We start from the raw sequence: 26690 nt of genomic DNA on the forward strand, positions 1-26690 counted from the left end.
AAGAAAGGCAATTAGAATTCACGTGAAGCATAAAAATAATTTGTCTGACAAGCTCACTCTAATTTGATCTAAAAAAAAAAATAGATGAAAATAAAGCAGGAAATTGTGCAAATCAGCATTACTAAGTTCTTAGATGAAATGTGACACTGCTTCTTTGAGGAATCTAGGAGTAAAATTACACCAGAATGCTTACCAACACAAATAACTCTCCCACCTCTCCCAGTCAGAGAGTGCAGTGGATTTAGATGTCTGTCAAGCGGTAGTCTCTCCTCCCTAATGGAGTTTAAATCATCCCCTAGCAATTTGACTCCTGTCTGGCATATTTGCTATTATGAGTGTCCTGTGTGAAGGGGAGGGATATAAACATTAATTGTTGGCCAATGCTGGCACTATACCTGTCACCGCAGCATAGTGTCCCATGTTATCTGTATGAACCTTGGAAATTACCTTGGAGAAGGATTTGTGGCTTAGATCACACAGCCTTCGGGATCTTTCTGTGCACCCAAAGTGATATACTCAGTCATAGCCACGACTTCTCTGAAAAGTACAGCTGGTGCTCATAAGATGAATTTCTTGTGGTAACAGAGCCCTTCATAGTGAATTGCAATACCACTCCTCGTTTGAACATGTTGTAAATTCTGCTCACATTCTACTATAGAATGCCTATGCGGTATGCAGGTTTGGTAGTATTGAGGTTACTAGTCGTAGACATTTGAGGTAATTCCAAGTGACGGATCACAATTCTTTGTAGTACTCACCGGAATGGTGTTGTGTCCTGCTGTGGCTGTTAAATAGTACTTTGGCTACACGGCGCATTCAACCAACGCGATTCAAAAAGAAGAAACCTCTCCCCACAGCCCTATCTCCATCCTTGCGCTTCTGCCCTAGGAGAATTTAAAAACATTAATATAACCTGACTTGGAGCTATTCTTGGGCGTATGTGTTGTAGATCAACAGATATAGTACCTAACCCTAAGTTGTTTCTGTCTGCGAATGTGCATTTCCTTCCCTGTATATCTGGGTTGAATCCAGTCAACCAGTGGATGTTTTTTCATTCTGGCTATATGTAGGAGTGAACATCAAAGAGAGAGCAGGGATAGCAAAGTGATGAAAACAAGGTAAAAGCGGACACATTTTGGACTGGTTATTCACACAGTTTGTATAGTTATTCAAGTCTATTAGACTTCGTCTTATTCCCTGGCTGCTGATTTAACGGTTTCTCTAGGTTGGAGACAGGTTTGTCCTCGATCTCTGTTTCACTGGGCCGCTTGGTTCATCATTGGTGTTGAGAAATGAGGCTATGTGCCATGCCTGCCACTTTGTCTTCTGTTTATTTTCTCTTTAAGTGCAATATCCCTTGTTTAATAACCTGCTGTATAGGAGACTGTCTCCCAGGTCCCTCATCTTTCATATACTCCCACTTCCTATTCTCACTGCCATTCCCTTGGGCTTAGGGTGAAGTGGGCACTCCAGCCAAGCTCTCTGCTGCAGTTACTCACTTTGGGAATTCGTCAGACTGACTGGGAAACCCAAGCCTAGCCAGTTCGATGCTACTGGGCTCCTACATTTTCTCAATGTTGGGGTTTTCCAGGAAGTGCCCCACAGGCCACTGGCATTAGCCAGTTCCGCGGCTTTTCACAGGCAATCACCACCCTCCTGCCCAAACCCTCATTGGCATGGCGAGCAGTCAATCACCAGAGCGACCTCTGGGCTGCAATCCTAGGGGGAGGCCTTCATTCCTCCTCCTACTCCTATTCAGTTCAAGTCTCAGCACCAAAGGTCACCTCCTCTCAGTATGCTCAGAACCGGGATCACTGACATAATATCAAATTCACAAATATAGAATTACCAAAATATCGTAGAAAAAATATAGAATGCAAAAAAATCGAATTCCTATCTACAAACAGGCAAGTACAAAATATCGAATCAAAAATATAGTTTAAAAATATATAGTTAGTCAAAATATCGATTTTTTTTAAATGTCTTAAAAGTCATTTAAAATTAATGAAATAATAAATATAACATTTACTATTACCACTCCAGTGAGTGCAACAGTAGGGAAAGTGTTGGATAGCGTAGGGGTAAAAATTACTTTTCCCACTCCAGAGAATGCAACAGTAGGGAAAGCGTTGGATAGCGTAGGGGTAAAAATTACTTTTCCCACTCCAGAGAGTGCAACAGTAGGGAAAGCGTTGGATAGCGTAGGGGTAAAAATACTATTCCCACTCCAGAGAGTGCAACAGTAGGGAAAGCGTTGGATAGCGTAAGGGTAAAAATTACTATTGGATATTAAACTACTTACCTTCAAGTCGATATTTTTCACAACTATATTCTGTCCATTCGATATTTTGACTTCGATATTTTGGTAATTCTATATTTTGAATACGATATTTTGTCTTCTTACCTTGTACATATCTAAGGCAGATGCTTCGCCCTCATTAAGCAAACATCTTGCTTGGTTGCACCTCAGCTCAGAAGCTGTTTGGTGCTGTTCAAGTCAGGGCTGCTCACAGTCCATTGGCAGGAGTTCTTTGTTTAGATCTATCACAGCTGTAAAATCTAATTCCATCCTTCTGTGTTACGGATTGTTGGTCGATCATGCCGTGCATGCTAATACTCCATTTCTGTCACAGGATTCCTGCTCCAGGACCTTCTAATGCTTTGTGCACCCCATGCAGCCTCAATCACCTGTGCTGATCAATCCTCCAGCCCCTTCACAGCCACCAGCAATCCCTAGTTCACAGTTGCAACCCCCTTCAGGTTTCAAACCTGTAGGAATAAGGAGGAGATGATGACTATGATTGTGACAATCAGTTGATGGAAAGGGTATATGGTGGTGATGCTTATAGGAAGCCTAATGATAGCTTGCAAGGTCTCCTTCCCAGGAAATAGTGAATGAGATACTTATATAGTGCCCAAAAATGAAGCTCTGAGTCCTCTCTTAGAGACTCGCCTCCTGATGATATATTTCAGTGGCTGTGTCTTCTGGAGCGGGCTTTCAGTTACTTTGACAGAAAAATCTTGTTTCTCCATTGAATTAAAGGAAAATGTCAGAAAATGTATTAGGACCATTCCTATTTTAGACCATCTGTTGGAAGAGGTTCTTGCCCATTTAAATAAACCTGCTCTTGGCATCTGTTAACCTAGTCCAGTAAGAAGTATAAAGTCCTGAGACTTTACCTCACCAGCCTCCTTTATAAGATCGACATGGAATCGGTTATATCTGCAGCAGCACAACTCTTTGCTCCCTTTGCACTGTGCCCACTGATAAAGAAAGTCATAAATGGGACTCCTTGGGTTAAAAAAAGGTGTAGGTCCTGGTAGCCACAGCTATAACAGTTGCCCCTATTTGATTAACTTTGTACATAGTAGTCCACAGGCTCTTATTATGTAATATAGGTTGTACATTATTCTGTTGTAATCTCACTATCTGATAGACTTTTAGCTGCAGATTTCTTACCATAGAATCAGCTCCAGGTGTCTGACTGGCTCTGGAACTTCTTGATTAGTACCCCTGTGTGCTCGTAGATGGGGCTGATCTGTACACACAGGTGTCATCCCCACCGGAAGTGATGTGCGCTCTGCCTATATAGGCACCACCCCAGCGTGCTGACATCAGTTTTCTTTCAGCGTCAGTCAATGCAGATCCAGAGAAAGCTAGCCCCAGGTAATTTTTGGATGACTTTTTCTACATTTTGGCTAAGATTTCTTTTTTTAAACCTTTTCTCCTGTAGTATGAGGGATGTCCCCCTAAGAAATAAACGGGTTTCAAACCATGTGGTGACTGCCGCAGGCAGATGTCTGTGACAGGCCCACACTTGGTTTGTCTGTGGTGCTTGAAGCGGGACCATGACTCCAAGACCTCTGAGAACTACCATACCTTGACTCCCCTTTTAGCTCTTCACCGCTCGACATCAGACGACCCCGTGACATTTATGGGGAAAAACCCAGGATCCCTCATGGAGCTGCTCCCATAGTTCGTCATTCCATTCCAAGTCATCAGGTGAGTCCCATAAGCGAAAGAAGTTGAAGCACACTTTGACTTCCCCCGACCGGCCAAGTTCTCAGACAAGTTGCAGGAAAGAGAACACCACATTACAGGCCTCGCTCCCTCTCTTCCACCACAGGACCTGTGCCTGGGTCTGCCCCACTCCATCCAGTGTTTCCCAGAGCTGGAGCAACCCCCACTCCACTTAAGCAGTTATAGGATGCTCTTTATGTTTGGGACATGCAACCCTGCTGGAGCACCTTCAGGCTCTATTGGTTCAAAAGGGACCCTTACTGGATTCCCCCAGCAGGGTTGCCCTCTGAGCCATTTGGGCTCCATGGATACGTTGTTGGATCCAGAGTGACTGCACCTGCGTGGCTGTGAACTCTTGCAGAGTCTACTCCAGGGCTGCTGTTTTCGGCAACGCCAATGCAGCGCAACAGCGCCAGCCACATCGACTCTCATAGGCAGCTGGATTGGCATTGCCCGACTCTGGCACCGACCAGTACCATGCCTTCTGAGTATGGGCAAGTATCCTTTTATTTTGATAGTCCTAGAGAAAGGGATGATTGGAGGGGTCTAATGACCCTATGGACACCACGACCCCCTTAACGAACCTGAGGACAACAGGCACGGGACACTGGTTGAGGCCAGTGGTCATGGCACCTCAGCAGACACTAGCTTGGTCTCTACTCTCACCGTGGCTATGGAGGGGGGAGTTTCGTTTGCAGTGGTGGTGCAAAAGTCAGCTGAGTTCCTGGACCTTCAGCTGGCCTTGGTGGCAGTCGGGATATATTTATTGACAGAGGTAATTCAGACTGAGTTTGCTCACTCTAAACTCCCATTTAATGAATCCCTTACTGACATCCTGCGTGGGGCCTAGTCCAAGCCCTGCATAGGGGCTCCTGTGCGCAGGACAATTGCCGACCACCATTTCCCCACTCCTGAGGACCCCAGTATCCCCACCCAGTACCCCACTCTGTATCCCAAATTAACCCAGATGGGTTCCCTACCACTCTACCAAACAGGGAGTCCAAAAGGCTGGACACATTTGTCGAGAGGATTTTCTCTTCTGATAGCCGAGTGTTATAGTTGGTAAACATTGCAATTTGGGCGGATACACCTGCACTGTGTGGGTCTAGATTGCAAAAATCCTGCCTATAGTCTCTGAGAAGCCCCAGGTCACACTCACCATTCAACCGATTCGCTAGACAGAGTGATTGCAATGTCTGTGGCACCTAGACACTACACCTGCTTGAGAGCCACTGTCTTTTTAGAGGATGTCCAGGCTTCCCTCATGAACATGCCCTTCGATGGCTCTTTCATTTTGGCAAAAAGGCAGACTTAGTGCAGGAGCATATCTGAAAGTGACACGTTAGTGAAATATTCCTTACCTTCGAATATCCCCAGGTGTCAGACTGGATCCGGAAAGTTTTGCTTAGCAGTACCCCTGCACGTCTGTAGGTGGCGTTCTGCGGCTCTGCGTCCGTCACTGGCATCGTCAGCACCGAGACGACATCACAGAGGGTACTTAGGCGCCACTCATGTGTGCTGACGTCAGTTCTTTCTTTTTCCGGATTGAGCACGTACCTCAGTAATTTTTTGACTACTCTTTGTAGACTTTTTATCTCCTCCTCTTGTCTCCTGGTGCACGTAGGGATGTCCGTATTTAGGTCTTGTGGGTCGTGCCGCCGTAACATGTCGGTGGCGGACCTCCCGCGATGTGTGCCTCTACTGCCTGGAGACCGATCATGACTCCCAGGACTGTCGAGACTGTTGAGCCAGCGGCCACAAAGGCCTTGCAGGAGCAGTGCCGGAAGTTGCTGGAGGTCCGGCATTCCTCTCACCGCCGCTCCGGGTATAGGGGCCGTTCATGAGACCACTCGCGGGACCGGAACCGTCACTCCTCGGGCTCTAAGTCTTCGCAGATTCCAGTAAGCGACACCATAAAAAGAATTCAAAGAAGCGTGTTCGCTAAAGAAGCGGGTTCGCTCTCCGACGTCCCCCAGTCGCTCCCCGGAGGCGGACAAGGGGCTCTGCCCCTGCAATTCCTCTGGAGCCGGGGAGTCCCGCGGCCTACCCACTATACCCATCTGTTCGGCGACTTCTGAACAGATGCAAGAGTTTCTTGCTGCCTTGGACCGCCTTTACAGGCCCAGGCTCCCGCCGGCGCGCCTTAGGGCCCTGCGGTGCCCTGTCTAGATCCTGCTGGCCCGGCGACTCTGCCACCGGCCCCGGTGCCACAGGATCCTGCGCCGCTGGCTCCGGCCCCGGTGCCACGACGAGCCGCCCTGCCCTCGGCTCCCGGACCATTTTGTTCGGCCTGGTATACAAATTGGGATGCGGCTCCTGCTTGGCGCCATTTTCGGCACCGTTCCCAACACCGTTTGTCCCTTCTCCGGCTCTGCCGCTGCGACCGGCTCCCTCTACGCCGAAGCTGGACGAAGACTGGGACGGGTCCGAGGACCCCCTTGCCCGCAGTGTGAATCCGAGCAAGATTTGGTGGACTACGGCCGACCTCTTGCATTTGCTGGGGTTCTCCTTCAATGTGCCGAAGTGGCCCCCGAATCCCTCTCAGACTCTCCCCTTCATCGGAGCGGTTCTGGACTCAACGCTGTTTCAGCTTTATCCTCCCGAGCAGCCGGTCCGGGATTTTCAGGCTTTGATTCCGCTCATTCAGCCTCTATCCTGGGTTTCAGTCAGGCTGACCCTCCGGCTTCTGGGTCTGATGGCATCCTGCATCCTGCTGGTGACATATGCCAGATGGCATATGCGGGCCCTGCAGTGGGACCTGAAGTTCCAGTGGGCACAGCATCAGGGCAACCTGTCCGATCACGTTCAGATCTTGGAGGGTGATGCACGACAGTTGCAGTGGTGGCTCACAAATCGCATTGGGTCAGTGGCAGGTCCCTCTCCCTTCCCCCAACCAGAGCGCACAGTGGCGACTGATGCATCACTCCTGGGATGGGGAGGCCACATGGGAGAGGTGGAGATCAGAGGCCTCTGGTCTCCGTGGGAGTCCCGGCTCCATATCCACCTTCTCGAACTGCGGGCGATCCGGCTTGCACTGAAGGCATTCCTTCCCTCTGTCCGGGAAAGTGTGGTGCAGGTATTCACTGACAACACCACCACCATGTGGTATTGCAACAAACAGGGCAGGGTGGGGTTGTGGACCCTATGTCAGGAGGCTCTGCGCCTCTGGACATGGCTGGAACCTCAAGGCATTAACTTGGTGGTTCAACACCTGGCAGGTTCTCTGAACGCCAGGGCGGACAAACTCAGTCGCCGATGCATGGTGGATCACGAATGGCGTCTGAACTCTGACGTGGTGCAGGGTCTCTTTCAGCAGTGGGGAGAGCCTTGGTTAGATCTATTCACCACCGAAGAGAACGTGCAATGTCATCAGTTCTGCGTGTTGGAATTTCCAAGGCGGCACTCACTCGGAGACGCTTTTCGTCGCGAGTGGTGCTGCGGTCTATTTTACGCCTTTCCGCTTATACCACTTCTGCCCAGAGTGCTGAAGAAGATCAGGCGCGACCGGGCCCAAGTCATCCTTCTGGCTCCGGACTGGGCACGAAGATACTTGTATCCCGAGCTACTCAGCATGTCAGTTGATCCCCCGATTCGTCTGTCTCTTCAGGAGGACCTTCTGTTGCAGCAGCAGGGGACGGTCCTCCACCCAAACCTGTCCTGGCTCCACCTTCATGCGTGGAGGTTGAGCGGCGGCAGTTGAGGCCATTTGACTTGCCTCCTGAAGTCTGCAATGTGATTCTGGCAGCCAGGCGTCCCTCCACAAAATCGGTATACGCCTGCAGGTGGAACAAATTTGTGGCATGGTGCACAGCAAAGGCTGTGGATCCACTCTCTGCCCCCCTTTCTGAGGTTCTCCTCTTTCTTCTTTCTCTTGCCCAGCAGGGCTCTGCTCTGGACACTCTTAAGGGCTACCTCGCTGCCATTTCCGCCTGCTTAAGGCTCCCTGATCAGCCCTCTCTTTTCAAGTCCCCGGTTGTTAATAGGTTCTTAAAAGGCATCACTCATATGTTCCCCCCTGTTCCTTTCGTGATGCCTCAGTGGGACTTGAATCTTGTTCTGACTTATCTGATGTGCGCTCCCTTCGAGCCACTTCATAACTGTCCTCTTCGTCTCCTCACTCTTAAGACTGCATTCCTGGTTGCCATCACCTCTGCCAGGAGAGTGAGTGAGCTCCAGGCTCTTTCCTTCCTGTCCATCCGGACAAAGTTGTGTTGCGGACGCGACCCTCTTTCCTGCCCAAGGTAGTCACAGCCTTGCACATCGGGCAGTCGATCACCTTGCCCACCTTCTTTCCGCCACCGCATCCCTCGAAAGAGGAAGAGAGGCACCAGCGTCTGGACCCAAAACGTGCGCGCTCATACTATCTGGATTGCACACGCCAGTTCCGGGTGGATGACCCACTCTTTGTTGGTTATGTGGGCGCTAAGGAGGGACAAACGGACCATTTCTCGATGGGTCGTTTTGTGCATCAAGGCTTGTTATTCACTGGCTAAAAAGGAGCCTCCTGTGGGGCTGTGTGCCTATTCCACTCGGGCCAGGGGTACCTTTCTGCCCTTTCCGCCTTCTTACGGCTACCTGATCAGCCTTCCTTGTTCAAGTCCCCAGTTGCAAATAGGTTTTTGAAGGGCATCACACACATGTTCCCTCCTGTTCCTTTTGTGATGCCCCAGTGGGACTTGATTCAGAAAAGTGGGTGGTGATGAACAGAGTGTCTGAATTAAGCAGACCACTCTTACCCAGTCCAAAGATCAGGGCTTGATCCATCACCCTTATTTAGCTCACTGCCCCATCCCAGCTCAGAACCTGGCTATATGCAAATTAGCCTGTCCCTGGCCCAGTGCATAATGGGAACAGGGCAGACCAAACTACCAAGCCAATTCTTCACCAGAAAGGAGACAAGCTACCGGGGACCGGTTTCTGGCATTTCAGCCTCGTCGGCCCGGCTTGCTTGAATCCTGATGGAGCAGTGAGCAAGGGACTCATGTCCAGTGGGACTTGAACCTTGTTCTTACTTACCTAATGTGTGCTCCCTTTGAGCCGCACCATAACTGTCCTCTCCGTCTTCTTACTCTGAAGACTGCTTTCCTGGTTGCCATCACCTCTGCCAGGAGAGTGAGTGAGCTCCAGGCTCTTTCTTCCACACCTCCTTTCCTCTCTGTTCATCTGGACAAGGTTGTGTTGCGGACAAGACCTTCTTTCCTGCCCAAGGTTGTCACGGCCTTCCACATCGGGCAGTCCATTACATTACCCACCATCTTTCCGCATCCTTCGAAAGAGGAAGAGAGGCTCCACCGTCTGGACCCAAAACGTGCGCTCTCTTACTATCTGGTTCGCACACGCCAGTTCCGGGTGGATGATCAACTCTTTGTTGGTTACGTGGGCGCTAAGAAGGGAAAGGACCATCTCTCGGTGGATCATCTTGTGTATCCAGGCTTGTTATTCCTTGGCTAAGAAGGAGCCCCCTGTTGGATTGCGGGCTCATTCCACTCGGGCCACGGCGACTACCACTGCCCTGGGCCGAGGAGTGCCCTTGCAGGACATTTGCCAGGCAGCTACGTGGGCCTCGCTGCACACGTTTGCACGACACTACTGCCTGGACAGCCAAGTCCGGAGGGATGGCTTCTTTGGCCGTTCCGTCCTCCAGGACTTTCTGGTGTGATTATTGGTTCGCAGACCCACCACCAGGGTTGGTATTGCTGGGGTATCTATTCTAAGGTAAGGAATCTATCACTAACGTGTCTCTTTCAGATGCACAAGTTACTACTTGTGTAACGATATATCTGTAAGAGGCATTAGTTAGTGATAGATTCCTTACCGACCCACCCATCCTCCCCGTTCTGCGAACCGATATCTAGGGTTAAGGTCATCCCCTTTTAGGGCCCTAGTTTCATGGCACCAGTGTTGGTTCTATCATGGCTCTGCGTATCTGGCGCGGAAAAGCTGTGTATCAGAACTGACATCAGCGCGCATGGGCGGCGTCTAAGTACTCCGACGACGTCATTCCGGCGCTAATGGCGCCGCCGACGGACGACGCCTGCCGGCGCGCAGGGGTATTGCTACGCAAAAAATTTCCGGATCCAGTCTGACGCCTGGGGATATTCTAAGGTAAGGAATCTATCACTAACTAATGTCTCTTACAGTTATATCGTTACACAAGTAGTAACTTGTGCATCAGGATTAGCATCTTTTTCTGGAGGTGGTGCAAAGTCTCTTCCAAGATGGGGGAGAACCTTGGTTAGATGTTTCTCACTGCTGAGGACGTGCAATTTCTGCAGGTCTTCAATCTATAGTTTCCACAGTAGCTTTTGCTTAGGAACGCTTTTTGTCTCAAGTGTAGCTCAGGCCTCCTATACGTCTTTCTGCTGATACCACATCTGCCCAGAGTTTTCAAGAAGATCTGGAATGGCCAGGCCAAAATCATGCTTGTGTATCTGGATTGGGCATAGACAGTTTGGTATCCCAAGCTCCTGAGCATAACCATCAGTCCTCCGATCAGGCTGCCCTTTCAAGAGGATCTTCTGTCGCAACAGCCAGGCAGGCTGCTGCACCGAACCTGCTCATTCTCCACTTTCATGCTTGGAACTGAGCAGCAACAGTTGACCGCTTTTCACCTCCACCCCGGAGGGCTGGGCACTGTAAGAAGTTCTCTATCAGACATTTCGGCTATCTTGAAGTTACTGGACCAACCTTCTTTGTTCAAGTCACCCATGACTCGTTTCCTAAAGGAACTTCAAAACCTATTCCCTCCAAAACCATTCATTATGCCCCAATGGGACCTCAGTCTGGTCTTGACCTTTATAATGTGTATGCTCTTCGAGCCTCAGTATAACTGTTTACTCACAATCAAAAACAAATTCTGGTGGCCATAGCATCGGGGAGGATGGTCACCGAACTGCAAGTACTTTCTGTGCACACTTCCTACTTAACAGTCTACCTATGCAAACTGCTTCTGAGAACCTGTGCATCCTTTCTCCCGAAAGTAGTGACACCTTTTCATGGGGGTCAAAATATCAGCCTATCTTCCTTCTTTGCTCCCCCTCACCCATCAAAAGAAGTTGTACATTGATCGTTCCAGAGAGTTTTGAGTGGACGATCACCTCTTCATTGGGTATGGTTGTTTGAAGAAAGGAAAGGCCAAGCGGAAAAGAACCATCCCACGATGTGCTCCTCATTAAAATCTGCTATGCATTGGCCTGGAAGCAACCTCCTGAGGGCTTGCGAGCTCATTCCATGAGAGCCAGAGCTGCGACCACTGTGTTAGCTCGCGGAATCCCTGTCCTGGACATCTGCCAGGCAGCAACATGGGCATCTCTGCACATGTTTACTAAGCACTACCTCCTGGACAGTCAGGTCTGTCATGATGAGCACTTTGCACGTTCAGTACTATCAGACTTTTTGTTCTAATCTGTTTGCAGACCCATCTCCAGGGAGATATTGCTTGGGTTTCTATTCTAAGGGAAGGAATCTTCAGCTGGAAGTCTCTATCAAATGAAGAAGTTACTTAACTCCAGTAACTCTTTATCTGGTAGATACGTTATCTAGCCACAGATTCTGTAACAACCATTCCATCCTTCCGACGATGCGCATGGATATCTCCATAGGGTCACCATTCTGGGGTTAAAGTGCTGCACACCAACACATAGCAATACCAAAGGGGATGATGGACGGAGCGCTTGAGCAAATCAAACACTCACCCCCAGTCAACCGATCTGGGTTTAATCCATCATCATTCTTTAGCTCACTCCACCACCCCAGTTCAGACATGGCCATATGCATATCAGTCTGACCCTGTGCCTCATGGGAACAGTCCAGCCCGAACTGCCAAGCCATGTCTTTCCTGGACTGGAAACAAGCATCCTGGGACCGGTTTCTGACTAATCAGCAGTCATCTTCCAGGCTAGCTTGAATCCAGTGGCAAAGTGAGGAAGGGACCCACATCTGGGCATACCCTGCCAACTTAGGGCGAACAAAGCAATACCAAAGAGATTGATGGACTGAGCGCTTGAGCAAATTAAACACTCATCCCCAGTCAACCGATCTGGGTTTAATCCATCATCATTCTTTAGCTCACTCCACCACCCCCCAGTGACAAAGTGAGCAAGGGACCCACGTCTGGGCATACCCTGCCAACTTAGGTTGAATAAAGCAGTACCAAAGGGGATGATGCACGGAGCGCTTGAGCAAATCAAACACATACTCCCAGTCAACCGATTTAGGTTTCATCCATCATAATAATTTAGCTCACTTTAACTATCTCCCCCCCCCCCGAAAAAAAACTATGGATTCAGCGTCAAATCTCTGTACTGGGGTGAATGTATGACATTGTTCTGCATTTTGTCGATCAATATTTTTTTGCACAGCAGTACATAAGCATCCTTCGTGGTTCTGCGCATCTGGTGGGAAAAGACCACAAAAAGAAACTGATATTAGCGCTAGTGTGGTGCCTATATAGGCAATGTGCACATCACAGTGGAGTGGTGTGGCTCACTGGTTAGAGGCGGCAGACCCGGAAGCAGAGAACGGCCCGGGACCAGGGTTCAATTCCCGGCGCGGCAGGGTCGTGGACCTTGGTCCGCGGACTTGATAATTCTCGCCTCGGGGCCTACGCTAACCAGGGATCACACTCGGCAACTCTGGGCATTAGCTTGCCTCATCTCAACAACGGCCCCCCACATTCGCCGGGGATGCCTGGTTTCACCTTGGAGATACCCAGTAGGGACCATCTCACAGGGATAGCCAGGACGGGTTCCCCAGCGGTCTACAGCGCCACGACCCCTCAGGGCAGCAGTGCGCTTTACAAGACACATACATTTACATTTACATTTACAGCCGATGCAGAGCCAATCATAGTCACCTACTGGTGTGCAGAGGTACTGCTCAAAAGTTTCCGGATCCATTCTGACACCTTGGGAAAATTCTAAGGTAAGGAATCTGTGGCTAAATAAAGTCTCTGCCAGATAAGGCGTTACCAAAGGTAAGTAACTTGTTATTCATGAGCACTGCGCCAATCTCCCGATGTGAAACACCAATATATAAAGTTGTTGTCTTAATATTCCTAAATATAGTGTTTTGATTAAGGGGTTTGATCTTGTAAGTCACTGCACAATCTGTTCAGGGGGGTTCTTGGACCCTTTACCAAATAATTTGTTGCTAAAATTCTTTTTGTTACTTTCCCAACTGAATCATTCTTGATTTTTTTATCTTTGGGAACTGAACACCATCCTACCAGCTTTTAGAAAAGCTCCTTTGCAACCCATTAGTGATTTGATTTGATTTGATTATTGGATTTATAGAGCGCTCGATTGCCCGAGGGCGTCTTGGCGCTAAATGACTATGCTGCAGAAGTGGAAAGAGCCGTGGGACAGCCAAACAGGACTATGCTGAAAAAAGCTAGGTCTTCAGATTCTTACGAAAAGACAACAGTGAAGGGCTGTTTTTTAGTTCCACAGGTAACTTGTTCCAGGTTTTTGCTGTATTCAGTAGGAACCCTCTCCCCCCCACCCCCATCTTAGTTGTTTAAATCTGGGAGTTTTGAGAAGCTTGGCACAACTTGACCTTAGAGTCCTAGGAGGTTTATAATGTATTAAGTTTCTTTTCAGAAAGTGAGGGCCTGATCCATGCAATGTTTTGTAAGCCAGGCACGCTGACTTGAATTGAATTATTTTTTCTACGGGGAGCCAGTGGAGACTTCTCATTTTATGGGCCACTGGTTCAAACCTGGGAATATCCAGTACCAGCCTGGCTGCTGCATTCTGGAGCCGCTGTTATTTTAATAGTAGCTGTTTTTGCAGCCCTACATACAGTGCATTCCCATAATCTATTTTTGATAGAGCCAGCAAGGTTACCAGAGTTTTGCAGGTGTCAGGAGGGATATATGGCAGCAGTTTCCTAATCAGTTTTAGTGTGTACTATACAGAGAAGGCAAGTTTATTTATTTGCGCCTTAAACGTAAGTTTGGAGTCGAATATTACCCCCAGGTTCCTTACGTTGGGATATTCATTCAGCATCTCACTTGAAAGAACTCATTGTTACTGCCTTTCCCTATGTCCCAGTGGATCAGCAAGCTTCAAGCTTTTTCTATGACTGAACCATGAGTGCTACGTTAAAAGGAAAAGGTGTTTTATCAGGAGTGAGTGTAGATCCATACCCCTTAATCTTTCAATATATCCCAACATGTAGTCCTTCTTAGTTTCTTCCAGTAGGCATCCTCAGTGGCTGAAAGGTCATTGCACACATAGATTTCAAGATCCAGAGGAATCAAAAAGACTTGTAACCATAGATTTCCTGCGCTGGTATCTTTCATAGGTTCACATGAGACTTGCTTCTGCACATTTCATAAGGTCTAAATGATTGAGTCTTCATGAACATCTGACTGGTGGAGCCTCTGAGGGCAATTCAGTTTTGTTTCTCTCCACTTTATTGACTAAAATGTGGTCACAAAATGAAGATGATATTCCATACATAGCATAGGGCTAAAGTAATCAGTGTATATGAAAATGGCTGTTTAAACACAAACTATCATATAGTCTGTCTGATGATGCAGAAAAATGATTGCACGTGACAGTCCGAAAAATACCAATGTTGTAGATCTTTAGTTTCAGGTAATTAACTTTGTCTTAGTTTTATACTCCACAACGAGCTTAAAGCAAGATGTGAGCGAGACATTATTTACGAGGATTCTTGTAATGTTCTGACTCAAAAGCATGATTACTAATGGAGCGCCTCACTTTACCTGTGTTTTTTGTTAACATGCAGGATCCGTTTGCAGAAGTGCCTACTAAGTATAAAGATGCTTTGATTCAGGAGGATATCCGGCAGCTGAATATGTTCTTAGCCCAGGCCAATCTTGACATCTTTCTGCTCGAGCTGCACGAAATGATTGTGTTGAAACTGAAGCGCATCCGCACGATGGATGAATTTAAGCCCTCCTGGAGGTATAATGTGTGCCCTGTATGTAAAATCCTAATCTGTTCTGCTGTGGCTATAAATAGCGACTACCAGGAACCCACACACTGCTGCCAAGGGTTGTTGTTTCTGTTCATGTTGATTCTGCTGTTTTGTTGTACATCTTTATTATTGGTGTGTAAATGGTCCCAGGTACCCCTTTCCACCACCCCACACGGTCTTGTATTACTCAATACATTTTAACTACAACGTGGGAGATGCTCGTCCCTGTAATGAATTTAACACAAGTCACTAACAAAAATTGCTCATGAAGCACCGAACATCGAAAACACAGGCTGAGTTCATGGTGGGCATTTCTAAATGTTTAATTTTGAAATTAACTAAGAAAATTGTGAAGTAGTGTACCTTCATAATAGAAAAAGCATACTTGTAAGTATTCATAGTCTCTAAATCCAGTCACTTAATCACCCCCTCAGCAGATTTCCCACTATCTTTGGCTTGCAAACCTTGTTCTCAGAAGCTCTTGGCCAGTGTTGCTCTTGTTGAAGGGCCGGTCTCATAGATCACTGTGTAGGTCGTTATTTGTTGTGGTTGTTCATTGGCTTGTTTGTCTGCTGCTGCTCTCTCTCTCTCTCTCTCTTTCTCTCTTTCTCTCTTTCTCTCTCTTTATCTCTCTCTCTTTCTTTCTCTCCCTCTCTTTCTCTTTCTCTCTCTCTCTCTCTCTCTCTCTCTCTGTTTCTCTCTCTCTCTCTCTCTCTCTCTCTATATATATATATATATATATATACATATATATACACTCTCTCTCTCTCTCTCTCTCTCTATATATATATATATATATATATATATATATATATATATATATATATATATATACACTCATACAGTGTACCCTTACAAATTCAAAACTGCCCCAGTTTGCACACACAGGCTTTTTTTTTTTAGTAATTAGTTCACTAATGGGGGCCACTTTATTTTGTCGCTTGCGTGTATTTTCTGTCCCATTCCGACCCTGGCCTTGCCTGACAAGCTTAATGCTCAGCTCCTGTACAGAATGCCTTGACTAGCCACAGGGCATTTGCTTCCCCCTTTTGCCCTCTTTTTGGTTCAAATCTGTTAAGTTTGAGAGGTATGACATACACTCACCTACAACCAAGGCGGGAAGGGGGGTGGGCATCGGGAGTGGTAGTACTAGTCCGCTCTAGAAAGCAATGGAGAGGGCCGCTGAGAGCGCAAGTATCGAGATGAGCGATGTAGTCCTCACTGCCCATGGAGTACCTTACTAGTCAAACTAAGCACTCGGAGGTACTTGGGTCACACAAGTTCCCAAAAGTCACTAGCCAGAAACTGAAAGCACGGGCCCCACATTCTAACAAATTAGGGCAATGTTCCTTCCACCAATGCAGTGATGTTTTTCATGGCCAGCACGTTCTAAAATTGACGATGCCAGTGCAAGTGTATTCACACTACATCATTACCCCAGTTCACTAGAAATGCTTGGCATGCTGCCTGAAGAGCGAGGGTAATCGCCTTGCCTCTAGAGGATTTCAGTGGATATGCAAGAGGGTTGGGAAGACCAGCAATATGTAGTTTGAAAAGCAGGAAATCTCATTTGAGAAGATGTTGTCTGTGTCTCAGAGGGCCTTCTCCCAGTCCCACTGTAGTTTGGGGCAATGCCAGAGAATGTGGGTAAGGGTGCACCACTGCCCACAGTGGCGCCAGCACAGACCCATGGACAGTAGCGGCCCGTAGAGGGAGTTCCGTGGGGCGGTAAGGAGGGCGGGGAGGGGCAAGGTTCGGGGTAGTAAACACCGGCATAAGGATGTTCGGAGGTAAGTAAACAATTAAATAAATAAAACTAATTTCGTTGTGCGCGCTGCATCGCAAAATGTCATTGTGCGCGCAAAATGCGATGCAGCGCGCACAATTAAATTCGTTTTATTTAATTGTTTACTTACCTCTGATTATCCATATTCTGGTGTTTACTATCCCCGCCCCGCCTTACCGCCCCACGGAACTCCCTACATGCGCCGCTACTGCCCGTGGCACAAACCTTGCTTCTCACCAAACTGTCTGGGGTGAGATACCAGTAAGAAGCCATTTTCAGTAAGGGTTATTTTCCCATATCGCTAATGAGGTGCACACCATGTGGAAGACATCAATCCACTCCTCAGGCATAAAAGAACAGCCTAATTCGGTCTCCCACGTTTTTTGTGCTTGGGATTTTTTTGTTTTCGGTAGGGGAGTTCAAGAGCGTGTAGATGTCGGAAAGTGCGTGCTTATCGTCAGTCTTGGTAAGCTGTGTAACTCAGTGCCTCACTGCAACATAACGCCTAACTTTATTGTCTGGGAGACCGTAATGATCTCTTGGAGCTGTGTGAAGTCAAACGCCCCTTAGAGGTCAAATAAGTCACTCACCTGCTTACAGTTCAACATTTGCCATTGCTGATAGCCTGTCCCTATGTGTGCAGGTGGAAAAGCCAGATCCCCATTGAGAGGGGTGATTAGAGAGATAGGTGAGGGCAGCCCCCTTGACACCATCACTTTGTCCCATCATGGTCGCAACGGGGTGGAGTTTCTTGAGGAACCATTGTACTTTCCAAGCATGAATCCCAGCCATGGCTTGGTTTTTGGGTGCGGGTCCTGTTATGTTCAACCATGTAGCGGAGTTGGCTGGCAAGATAATAGTGGGTGAGTCTGTTGCCTTCTTCTTGTTTGGCTTTAGCCAAGACCATTAGATTTTACTAAAATTTGTATAGTATACTTACATATATGGGCTTTCAGCCACCTCTCTTCGTCCATCGTGTCATTCACATTATGCTTCTGCCCACTACAGCCTATAGCTAGGGGCATTGGGTTCGTCTATTTAAGACACTGTTTAAAATTTTTTTTTATTGATTTTCAAACAAGAGATGACAGCACAGTGTACAACAATAGCGGTTCAAGGTTACATGTTTGCGAGTGCAAAGAGTTTGTATTGTGTCATTTAGCACTGTGCGTCAACAAAAAGCAAGGGGTAGAGAAGTAAGGGGGAGAGGGAAGTACTCCGCAAGCTAAAGTTATTATGGCAACAATGGCAGTCCAACAACGCAATCTAGATTGCCGTTTAACACTCACTCTCTCACCTCATCTGGCCCCAACAGCCACTCTCCGTGGACCTGCTCCACATCCCGAGCAAGGTCCACCACACAGCCAGAAGTAGCAGCCTTCTTCAAGTCTTTTTGGGCCCATAAATACGCCTCTAGGGGAACCACATGTCTTTGGGGCGGGCGCATGCCAGCATCAATTCAATTACTCCTGGCAAAATGCATCATCTTTGAGCCAGTCTGCCAGGCCTGACATCTGACACTATTCCCATCTCCTCCCCCCCCCCCCCCCCCCCCCCCCGGCGGATAGGCAGCAAAAGTAGTATTGCAGTCAGTCTGCGTTTATCTGACGACGCATCCTTCACATATCCTATTAGCTTAACTCTCGGAGAATGCTCCAGCATGCTTCCCACAGTAGTCTTAAGCGCTTCAAATACTGCGTCCCAAAATCGCAATCTCACACGAGTTGTAAGAAGCCAGAGCAGGGAGCTGCACATTGCATGAAGCGCACATCTTCAATTGGTTCAGCTTTATGTAGTCTCTCCGGCGTGCGATCTAGCCTATGCAGATACTTGAAATGGATAAGACGCAGCCGGTATTCAGGGGACAACGCACACACCTGAGGGCAACAATATCGCCATTGGTCATCAGTGAGGGGAGGGGTCAGATGTGCATTCAAAGCTACGTGGCCAGCAGGCGCACTCCCACACCAGCACACTCCACTGCATTCTGGTGTATAGTCACGTAATAAGTTCACGAGGCAAGGTGGCTGTGATGGACATTTCAAGAACCTGTAAGCTGTGCCTCCGGGAATGATCTGTGGGTCACCTGATCTGCCGCCCTCAACTGATAGTACTTAAAATGTCCAGAAAAATGGTGACGTGACCCTGAAGTACCAGCTGTGGAGACACAAACTGGTCATACGTAAAATGTCCAGAAAAATGGTGACGTGACCCTGAAGTACCAGCTGTGGAGACACAAACTGGTCATCCGGGTATAAGGATCCCATGGCAGTTAGCTGCATGTTGTGTAGTCTAGTGACGGTGCCTGCATCCAAGGTAATGGGAAACAGGGGGTGCTCAATGAGCAGCACTGAAGGGGCACACAAATTATTCATTTGTACCCTCCACATTAGCTCCCTCCAAGCCCATACTGTGCCCACCACTTTATCATTCTGCACCCGGGTTCTGGGAAAAAACCATCTGTAGACTGCGCGGTGCAGCATTTTCATGCTCAGGATCGGTATGGGCTTGAAACAGCCAGTAGGGCGCAATTGTGCCTGAACACTGTAATAGTAGAGGTCCATATCAGGGGCATCCTGTTTCCCATGTTCGAAAGGGAGAGTAAATATCTCCCAGGCTCTCCAGGGTTGACCACCAGCCCATGCAAGGGATAACCGATGTAATCAGAGATGGTGTTTGAAATAGAGCGGCATGGGTAGCGGCAGATTTATAAATAAAGGAATTTAGGGAAAAGCACCTTCTTGGCAATTGTCAGCCTCCTTGTCAAAGAGAGCGAGAGACCATGCCAGCTCTCCACATGATCATCTTGCCATGTCATCAAGCACCCATAGTTGTCCCTCCAGAGATCATCAACATCCCCCTAGATACTTCACAGGGCCTTCTACCCATTCAAACGAGAATTTAGGGGAGATTTTTATTGTTACATTTGTTAAGGGAAACAAAATATACTTTGTCCAGTTGATCTGATCCTGAAATGCTACCAAATCTTGTAAATTCCCTGATCAGTGGGTATAAATTGATCTGCCAGACTCTGACATACATCATGTCACCATCATACATGGCATGAAAAAAAGGCCGTACCACGCATATCTGAAAGAGACACGTTAGTATTAGATTCCTTACCTTAGAATATCCCCAGGCGTCAGACTGGATCCGGAAGCTTTTGCGTAGCAGTACCCTTGCGCGTCGGTAGGCGTCGCCTGCGGCTCCGCGTCCGTCATGGGCGCCGTGATGAAGTCGTCGGAGTACTTAGATGCTGCCTCCGCGTGCTGACGTCAGTTCTTCTTTTTTCCGCGCCAGCAAGCGCAGATCTGGAAAAAGCAGTAACCCTAGTCAATTTTTGACTAACTTTTTTGACCGTTGGTTTGATTGTTCTCGAAGTCTCTCGACTCCGAGCGGTGCCGTAGGGATGCCCGGCTTCAAGCACTGTCGGTCACGGATCCTCACCGCGTGTGTTTATCTTGTTTGGGCGTCGACCACGACGACAAGGCCTGCTCCGACTGCCGGGCCCCCTCTTCGAAAGCCAGGCGGGAGCGGTCCCGCAGGCGCCTCGAACTCCGGCAGTCGGTCTCGCGCCGTGAGAGGTCCCGATCCCATGGGAGGTCAAGGGACAGGTCGCGGGCTCGGAGCCACCACAGCTCCGAGAGTAGGCCGCACTCCTCCGGGTCGAAGTCGTCGTCAGGTAAGAGGCACAAGAAGTCCAAGCGGCGTCATCGCTCTTCGGACTCCCCCCGACGCTCGCGCAATGCGGCCGGGGGTTCGGGTGACACCACCCACGCGGCTCCGTCGGAGTAGCGGGCGCCGCGTGCAGCTCCACACCCTCCGGTTCCTGGGCTGAACGCGTCGCAGGAGGAGATCGAGCGCTTCCTCATGGCCATGAGGAAACTCTCTCCTCCGACGGGCTCCGCGGCGCCTCTAGGCCCAGCAGACCCGTCTGAGGCCCCTAGCGGCTCGGCGGATCCGGCCCCGACGCCGTCGGGTGCTTCGCCGACGCCTTCGGGCCTGGCGCCGCAGGTCCCCACTACCCCGACGCCGCCGGCGCCGAGGGGTTCAGTTGTTCCGGCGCCTTCGGGCCCGGCGCCGCAGGATGCCGCTGGACCTCCTTCGGGATCTGGTTCGTCGCCGGTGGATCTTACGACCTCCCCGGCGTCGGACCCTCAGGTGTCGCCTCCGGGGCCGTCCTCGGGCGGCGCTGTCCCCGGTCCTACCTTCGTTCCTGTTCAGCCGTCGGGACGGCCCCGATGGGCACCGCTCCAGACGTCGTTTGGTGAATTTCACTTTTATGAACAGTCCCCATTAGTTGAGAACCCTGAGTTTCAGGAGATGGGTGATGAAGAGGACTGGGAGGGGTCTGAGGACCCTCTGACCAGAGAGTGTCAGTCTCAAGAGGACTGGACAGGAGACCTTGGGGAGGCCAGTGGCCTGGACACCTCTCCAGACACTGGTTTTGTCCCCCCTCCTACCGTGGCTTCGGAGGAGGGGGCAACCTATAGTGTGGTGCTGATGAGGGCTGCCAAGGCCTTGGGCCTTGAGCTCCCCGTCGCGGCCGTGAGGACTAATCTCCTCACTGAGGTCCTTAAACCGCAGTCAAGCTCGGCCGAGCCTCTGCTGCCCTTTAATGAGGCCTTGACCGACGTTCTTCAGGGCACTTGGTCCAAGCCCGCTACGGGTTCGCCCGTAGATAGGAACGTGGCCAGACGCCACCGCCCAGCCCCGGGCGACCCATGTTTCCTGTCCACCCACCCCACCCCCGAGAGCCTGGTCATCCAGGCCTCTAATTCCCAGACCGCATTCCCGTCCTCCCCACCGGACAGGGAATCCAAGAGGTATGAGCAGTATGGAAAGAAGATATTCTCATCCCTTAGTCTGGGTCTGCAGTCTTCCAACACCGCATGCCTCTTGGGCCGTAACACCCACTCCCTGTGGGATACGGTCGCGGATGTGCTGCCAGCGTGTCCGTTGGAGGTACGGGCCAAACTCGGCCAAGCCCTTGTGGAGGGCCGGGACGCAGCCAAGTATTCCATTAGGTGTGGGCTGGATACCACCGACTCGCTAGGCAGAGCGATGGCAACGACGGTGGCGGTCATACGCCACGCCTGGCTGAGGTCCGCCAACTTTTCGGCAGATGTCCAGAACACACTCATGGACATGCCGTTCGATGGCCGTCGCCTCTTTGGCGACAAAGCATACCATGCTCTCGAGCGCTTTAAGGACTCCAGGGCTACGGCCAAGTCGTTGGGCCTCCTGGCCCCGCGCTAGCAATCGGCTGCTTATCACTCCTTTCATGGCCACGGAAGGGGTGCCCCCACACGTGCCGCTAGCCACGCTCCGCAGGGCAATACCCAACGCTGTGGCGGCCGTGGTAACCGCCGTCCGGGCGGTAGGGGTCAACGGCGAGGTCAGTCCACACCTTCCCCCGCAGCATCCGCCTCAAAACCCTCCTAGTCCGTGCTTTCAGGCCCATGTGACGCCAGTGGGGGGCAGGGTTTGCCATCACCGCCTCCACTGGCGCACTGTCACTTCGGACAGGTGGGTGCTGCAAATCGTCCGAAGGGGCTACTCCCTCCCCTTCGAGGCGACTCCTCTAGCCATGCCACCGCAGAACCACCGTGTATCGGGGGATCATTTGCGACTTCTGCAGGAGGAAGTTACGGCCCTCTTGGCCAAGGGGGCCATCGAGCGCGTTCCTGGGCCAGAAGTAGGGTGTGGTTGCTACTCCCACTACTTTCTGGTACCCAAGAAGGGCAAAGGGGGCCTACGCCCTATCTTGGATCTACGGAACGTCAACGGCTTCCTCCAGAAGGAGAAGTTCAAGATGCTGACACTGGCTCAGGTCCTAGCTGCCCTGGACCCAGGAGACTGGATGGTAGCGTTGGACTTGCAGGACGCTTATTTCCACATCCCCGTCCTGCCGGCCCACAGGCACTACCTGCGGTTCACGGTTGGCCACGAGCACTTTCAGTTTACCGTGCTCCCCTTCGGCCTTACCAGCGCCTCACGGGTGTTCACAAAGGTGATGGCGGTGGTCGCAGCTCATCTGCGCAGGTTAGGGGTTTCAGTCTTCCCCTACCTCGACGACTGGTTGTTGAAGGCGGGCTCGCCCCAGTCAGTCGTCAGCCACTTCCTGACTATGGCCGACCTCCTGCACCAGCTGGGGTTCTCCATCAATGTGCCAAAGTCACACCTGTGCCCCTCTCAGAAGCTCCTCTTCATCGGAGCGGTTCTGGATTCGGCGCAGTTTCGGGTTTATCCACCCGAACAGCGGGTCCGGGATATTCAGGCTCTGATTCCCATCTTTCAGCCGTTATCCCGGGTCTCGGTCAGGTTGACGCTGCGGCTTCTGGGGCTGATGGCCTCATGCATCCTTCTGGTGCATCACGCCAGGTGGCAGATGCGGGCTCTGCAGTGGGACCTGAAGTTTCAGTGGGCCCAGCATCAGGGCAATCTGTCCGACCACGTCCTGATCTCGGAGGGCACTGCGAGACAGCTGCAGTGGTGGCTCACGGACCGCGATTGGGTCAGCGGCAGATCCCTCTCCCTTCCCCAACCGGAGCACGTAGTTGTGACGGACGCGTCCCTCCAGGGCTGGGGAGGCCACATGGGAGAGGCGGATATCAGAGGCCTCTGGTCTCCGGCGGAGGCCCGGCTCCACATCAACCTGTTGGAGTTACGGGCGATTCGTCTAGCACTGAAGGCATTCCTCCCCTCTGTCCGGGGGAGTGTAGTGCAGGTGTTCACGGACAACACCACCGCCATGTGGTACTGCAACAAACAGGGCGGGGTGGGGTCGTGGACCCTATGCCAGGAGGCTCTGCACCTCTGGCAGTGGCTGGAACGCCAGGGCGTGACCCTGGTGGCTCAACACCTGGCGGGTTCTCTGAACGCCAGGGCGGACGAGCTCAGCCGTCGGTGCATGATGGATCACGAATGGCGTCTGAACTTGGACGTGGCGCAAGGCCTCTTTCAGCGATGGGGAGAGCCTTGGTTAGATCTATTGGCCACCGAAGAGAACGCGCAATGTCATCAGTTCTGCACGTTGGAATTTCCAAGGCGGCACTCGCTCGGAGACGCTTTTCGTCGCGAGTGGAGTTGCGGTCTGTTGTACGCCTTTCCGCCTATACCACTTCTGCTCAGAGTGCTGAAGAAGATCAAGCGCGACCGGGTCCAAGTCATCCTTGTGGCTCCGAACTGGGCGAGACGGTACTGGTATCCAGCGCTACTCAGTATGTCAGTCGATCCCCCGGTTCGTCTGCCTCTTCAGGAGGACCTTCTGTCGCAGCAGCAGGGGACAGTCCTCCACCCGAACCTGTCCAGTCTCCACCTCCATGCTTGGAGATTGAGCGGCGACAGTTGAGGCCATTTGACTTGCCTCCTGAAGTCTGTAACGTCATTCTGGCAGCCAGGCGTCCCTCCACAAAGTCAGTATACGCCTGCAGGTGGAACAGATTTGTGGCATGGTGCACAGCAAAGGCTGTGGATCCTCTTGCTGCCCCTCTTTCTGAGGTTCTTCTCTTCCTTCTTGCTCTTGCCCAGCAGGGCTCTGCTCTGGGCACTATCACCTTTCTGCCCTTTTAGCCTTTCTCAGGCTACCTGATCAACCTTCTTTGTTCAAGTCCCCTATTGTAAACAGAATTCTTAAGGGCATCACAGACACGTTTCCTCCTGTTCCGTTTGTGATGCCTCAGTGGGACTTGAACCTGGTTCTTACGTTTCTGATGTGCGCTCCCTTTGAGCCACTTCACAACTGTCCTCTTCGCCTTCTGACTTTGAAGACTGCTTTCCTGGTTACTACTACCTCTGCCAGGAGAGTGAGTGAGCTCCAGGCCCTTTCTTGTACTCCACCTTTCCTTTCTGTCCATCCGGACAAAGTGGGGCTGCGTACCAAACCTTCTTTCCTGCCCAAGGTTGTCACGGCCTTCCACATCGGGAAGTCTATCACCTTGCCTACCTTCTTTCCGCCACCGCATCCCTCTAAAGAGGAAGAGCGGCTCCACCGTCTGGACCCAAAACGTGCGCTCTCATTTTATTTGAACCTCACATGCCAGTTCCGGGTGGATGACCAACTCTTTGTTGGTTACGTGGGCGCTAAGAAGGGGAAAGCGGTGCACAAGAGGACCATTTCCCGGTGGATCATCTTGTGTATCCAGGCATGCTACTCCTTGGCTAGAAAGGAGCCCCCTGCTGGATTGCGGGCTCATTCTACCCGAGCCACGGCGACTACCACTGCCCTGGGCACGGGAGTGCCCTTACAAGACATCTGTCAGGCAGCTACGTGGGCATCGCTGCACACGTTTGCAAGACACTACTGGCTGGACAGCCAAGTCCGGAGGGATGGCTTCTTTGGCCGTTCCGTCCTCCAGGACTTTCTGGTGTGATTATTGGTTCGCAGACCCACCACCGGGGTTGGTATTGCTGGGGTATCTATTCTAAGGTAAGGAATCTAATACTAACGTGTCTCTTTCAGATGCACAAGTTACTACTTGTGTAACGATATATCTGTAAGAGACATTAGTTAGTATTAGATTCCTTACCGACCCACCCATCCTCCCCGTTCTGCGAACCTATATCTAGGGTTAGGGTTATCCCCTTTCAGGGCCCTAGTTTCAATGGCACCAGTGTTGGTTTTTAACATGGCTCTGCGTTTCTGGCGCGGAAAAGCTGTGTCTAAGAACTGACGTCAGCACGCGGAGGCGGCGTCTAAGTACTCCGACGTCATCACGGCGCCTACGACGGACGCGGAGCCGCAGACGACGCCTACCGACGCGCAAGGGTACTGCTACGCAAAAATTTCCGGATCCAGTCTGACGCCTGGGGATATTCTAAGGTAAGGAATCTAATACTAACTAATGTCTCTTACAGATATATCGTTACACAAGTAGTAACTTGTGCAACAAGGCGGGACACACTCGATACAGCTCTCTCAACTAGCACAAAGCATATGGAGATGGGCTGTTCCTCAGAACATTTTTCTCCTAGCCCAACATGTTCCAGGAGTCCAAAACAACATAGCAGATCTGTTAAGTCGTCAGACGCAACAGATTCACGAATGGGAACTTCATCCGCAAGTTCTTCAACCATTTTTCCAGTTGTGGGGGAAGCCAGAGATCTCTTCGCCACACACCAAAACACCAAATGCCCAAACTTCGCCGCCAGATATCCACACCCATTGTCCAAAGGCAATGTAATATGGATGAGTTGGTCAGGCAAATTTGCGTACGCTTTTCCGCCTCTCCCACTAATTCCACTGGTGGTGCGCAAACTGCAGCAACACTCACTGACTCATCCTAGTTGCTCCAACATGGGCCAGACAATCTTGGTACACAACATTACTGGAACTGTCTGTAGTCCCGCACCAAAAACTACACCTCTCCCCATGCCTTTTAACCCAGAGCCATGGAGAGATCTGGCACCCGGGCCTAGCACAGCTCAATCTAGCGATCTGGCTCCTGAGGTCTTAGAGTTTGGCTACTTTAACCTTCCCCCTGACTGTACGAATGTTATCAGAGAAGCTAGACGCCCCACCACTAGAGCTTGCTATGCAGCCAAGTGGAAAAGATTTGTCATATACTACAACAACAACAACATCATCCCTTAGATGTGTCAATCCAACACATCATAGGGTAACTGCTACATCTCCAAAGGTCTAATCTAGCATACACAACCATTAGGTTACACCATGCTGCTATAGCAGCCTATTTACAAAACCGACAATATCTGTCACTATTCAGAGTTCCTGCCATCAAAGCCTTTATGGAAGGACTCCTGTGTGGAACTTAAACATCGTTCTCTCAAGACTAATGGGTCCTCCATTTGAACTTCTGCACAAAAGCGAATTGCAATTTTTCACATGGAAAGTCGCTTTCCTAGAAGCCATTACTTCTCTTAAAAGAGTCAATGAGCTACAGGCACTTACTATTCAAGAACCATTTTTATAAC

At 50.2% G+C, this 26690-nt stretch overlaps 1 protein-coding gene across 2 annotated transcripts in view; it reads left to right on the plus strand.

Annotated features, from left to right (window-relative positions):
• Positions 1-26690, plus strand: part of RNF213 (ring finger protein 213) — a 2973532-nt gene that overhangs the window by 2926277 nt on the left and 20565 nt on the right. For both annotated transcript variants that reach the window (XM_078654076.1, XM_078654077.1), the window contains exon 65: positions 14777-14955. In XM_078654076.1, the coding sequence (XP_078510202.1) occupies positions 14777-14955 (179 nt within the window). The remainder of the gene's footprint in view (positions 1-14776; positions 14956-26690) is intronic.

The sequence above is a fragment of the Lissotriton helveticus genome, chromosome 7, assembly GCF_964261635.1.
Source record: "Lissotriton helveticus chromosome 7, aLisHel1.1, whole genome shotgun sequence".
NCBI classification, from domain to species: Eukaryota; Metazoa; Chordata; class Amphibia; order Caudata; family Salamandridae; genus Lissotriton; species Lissotriton helveticus.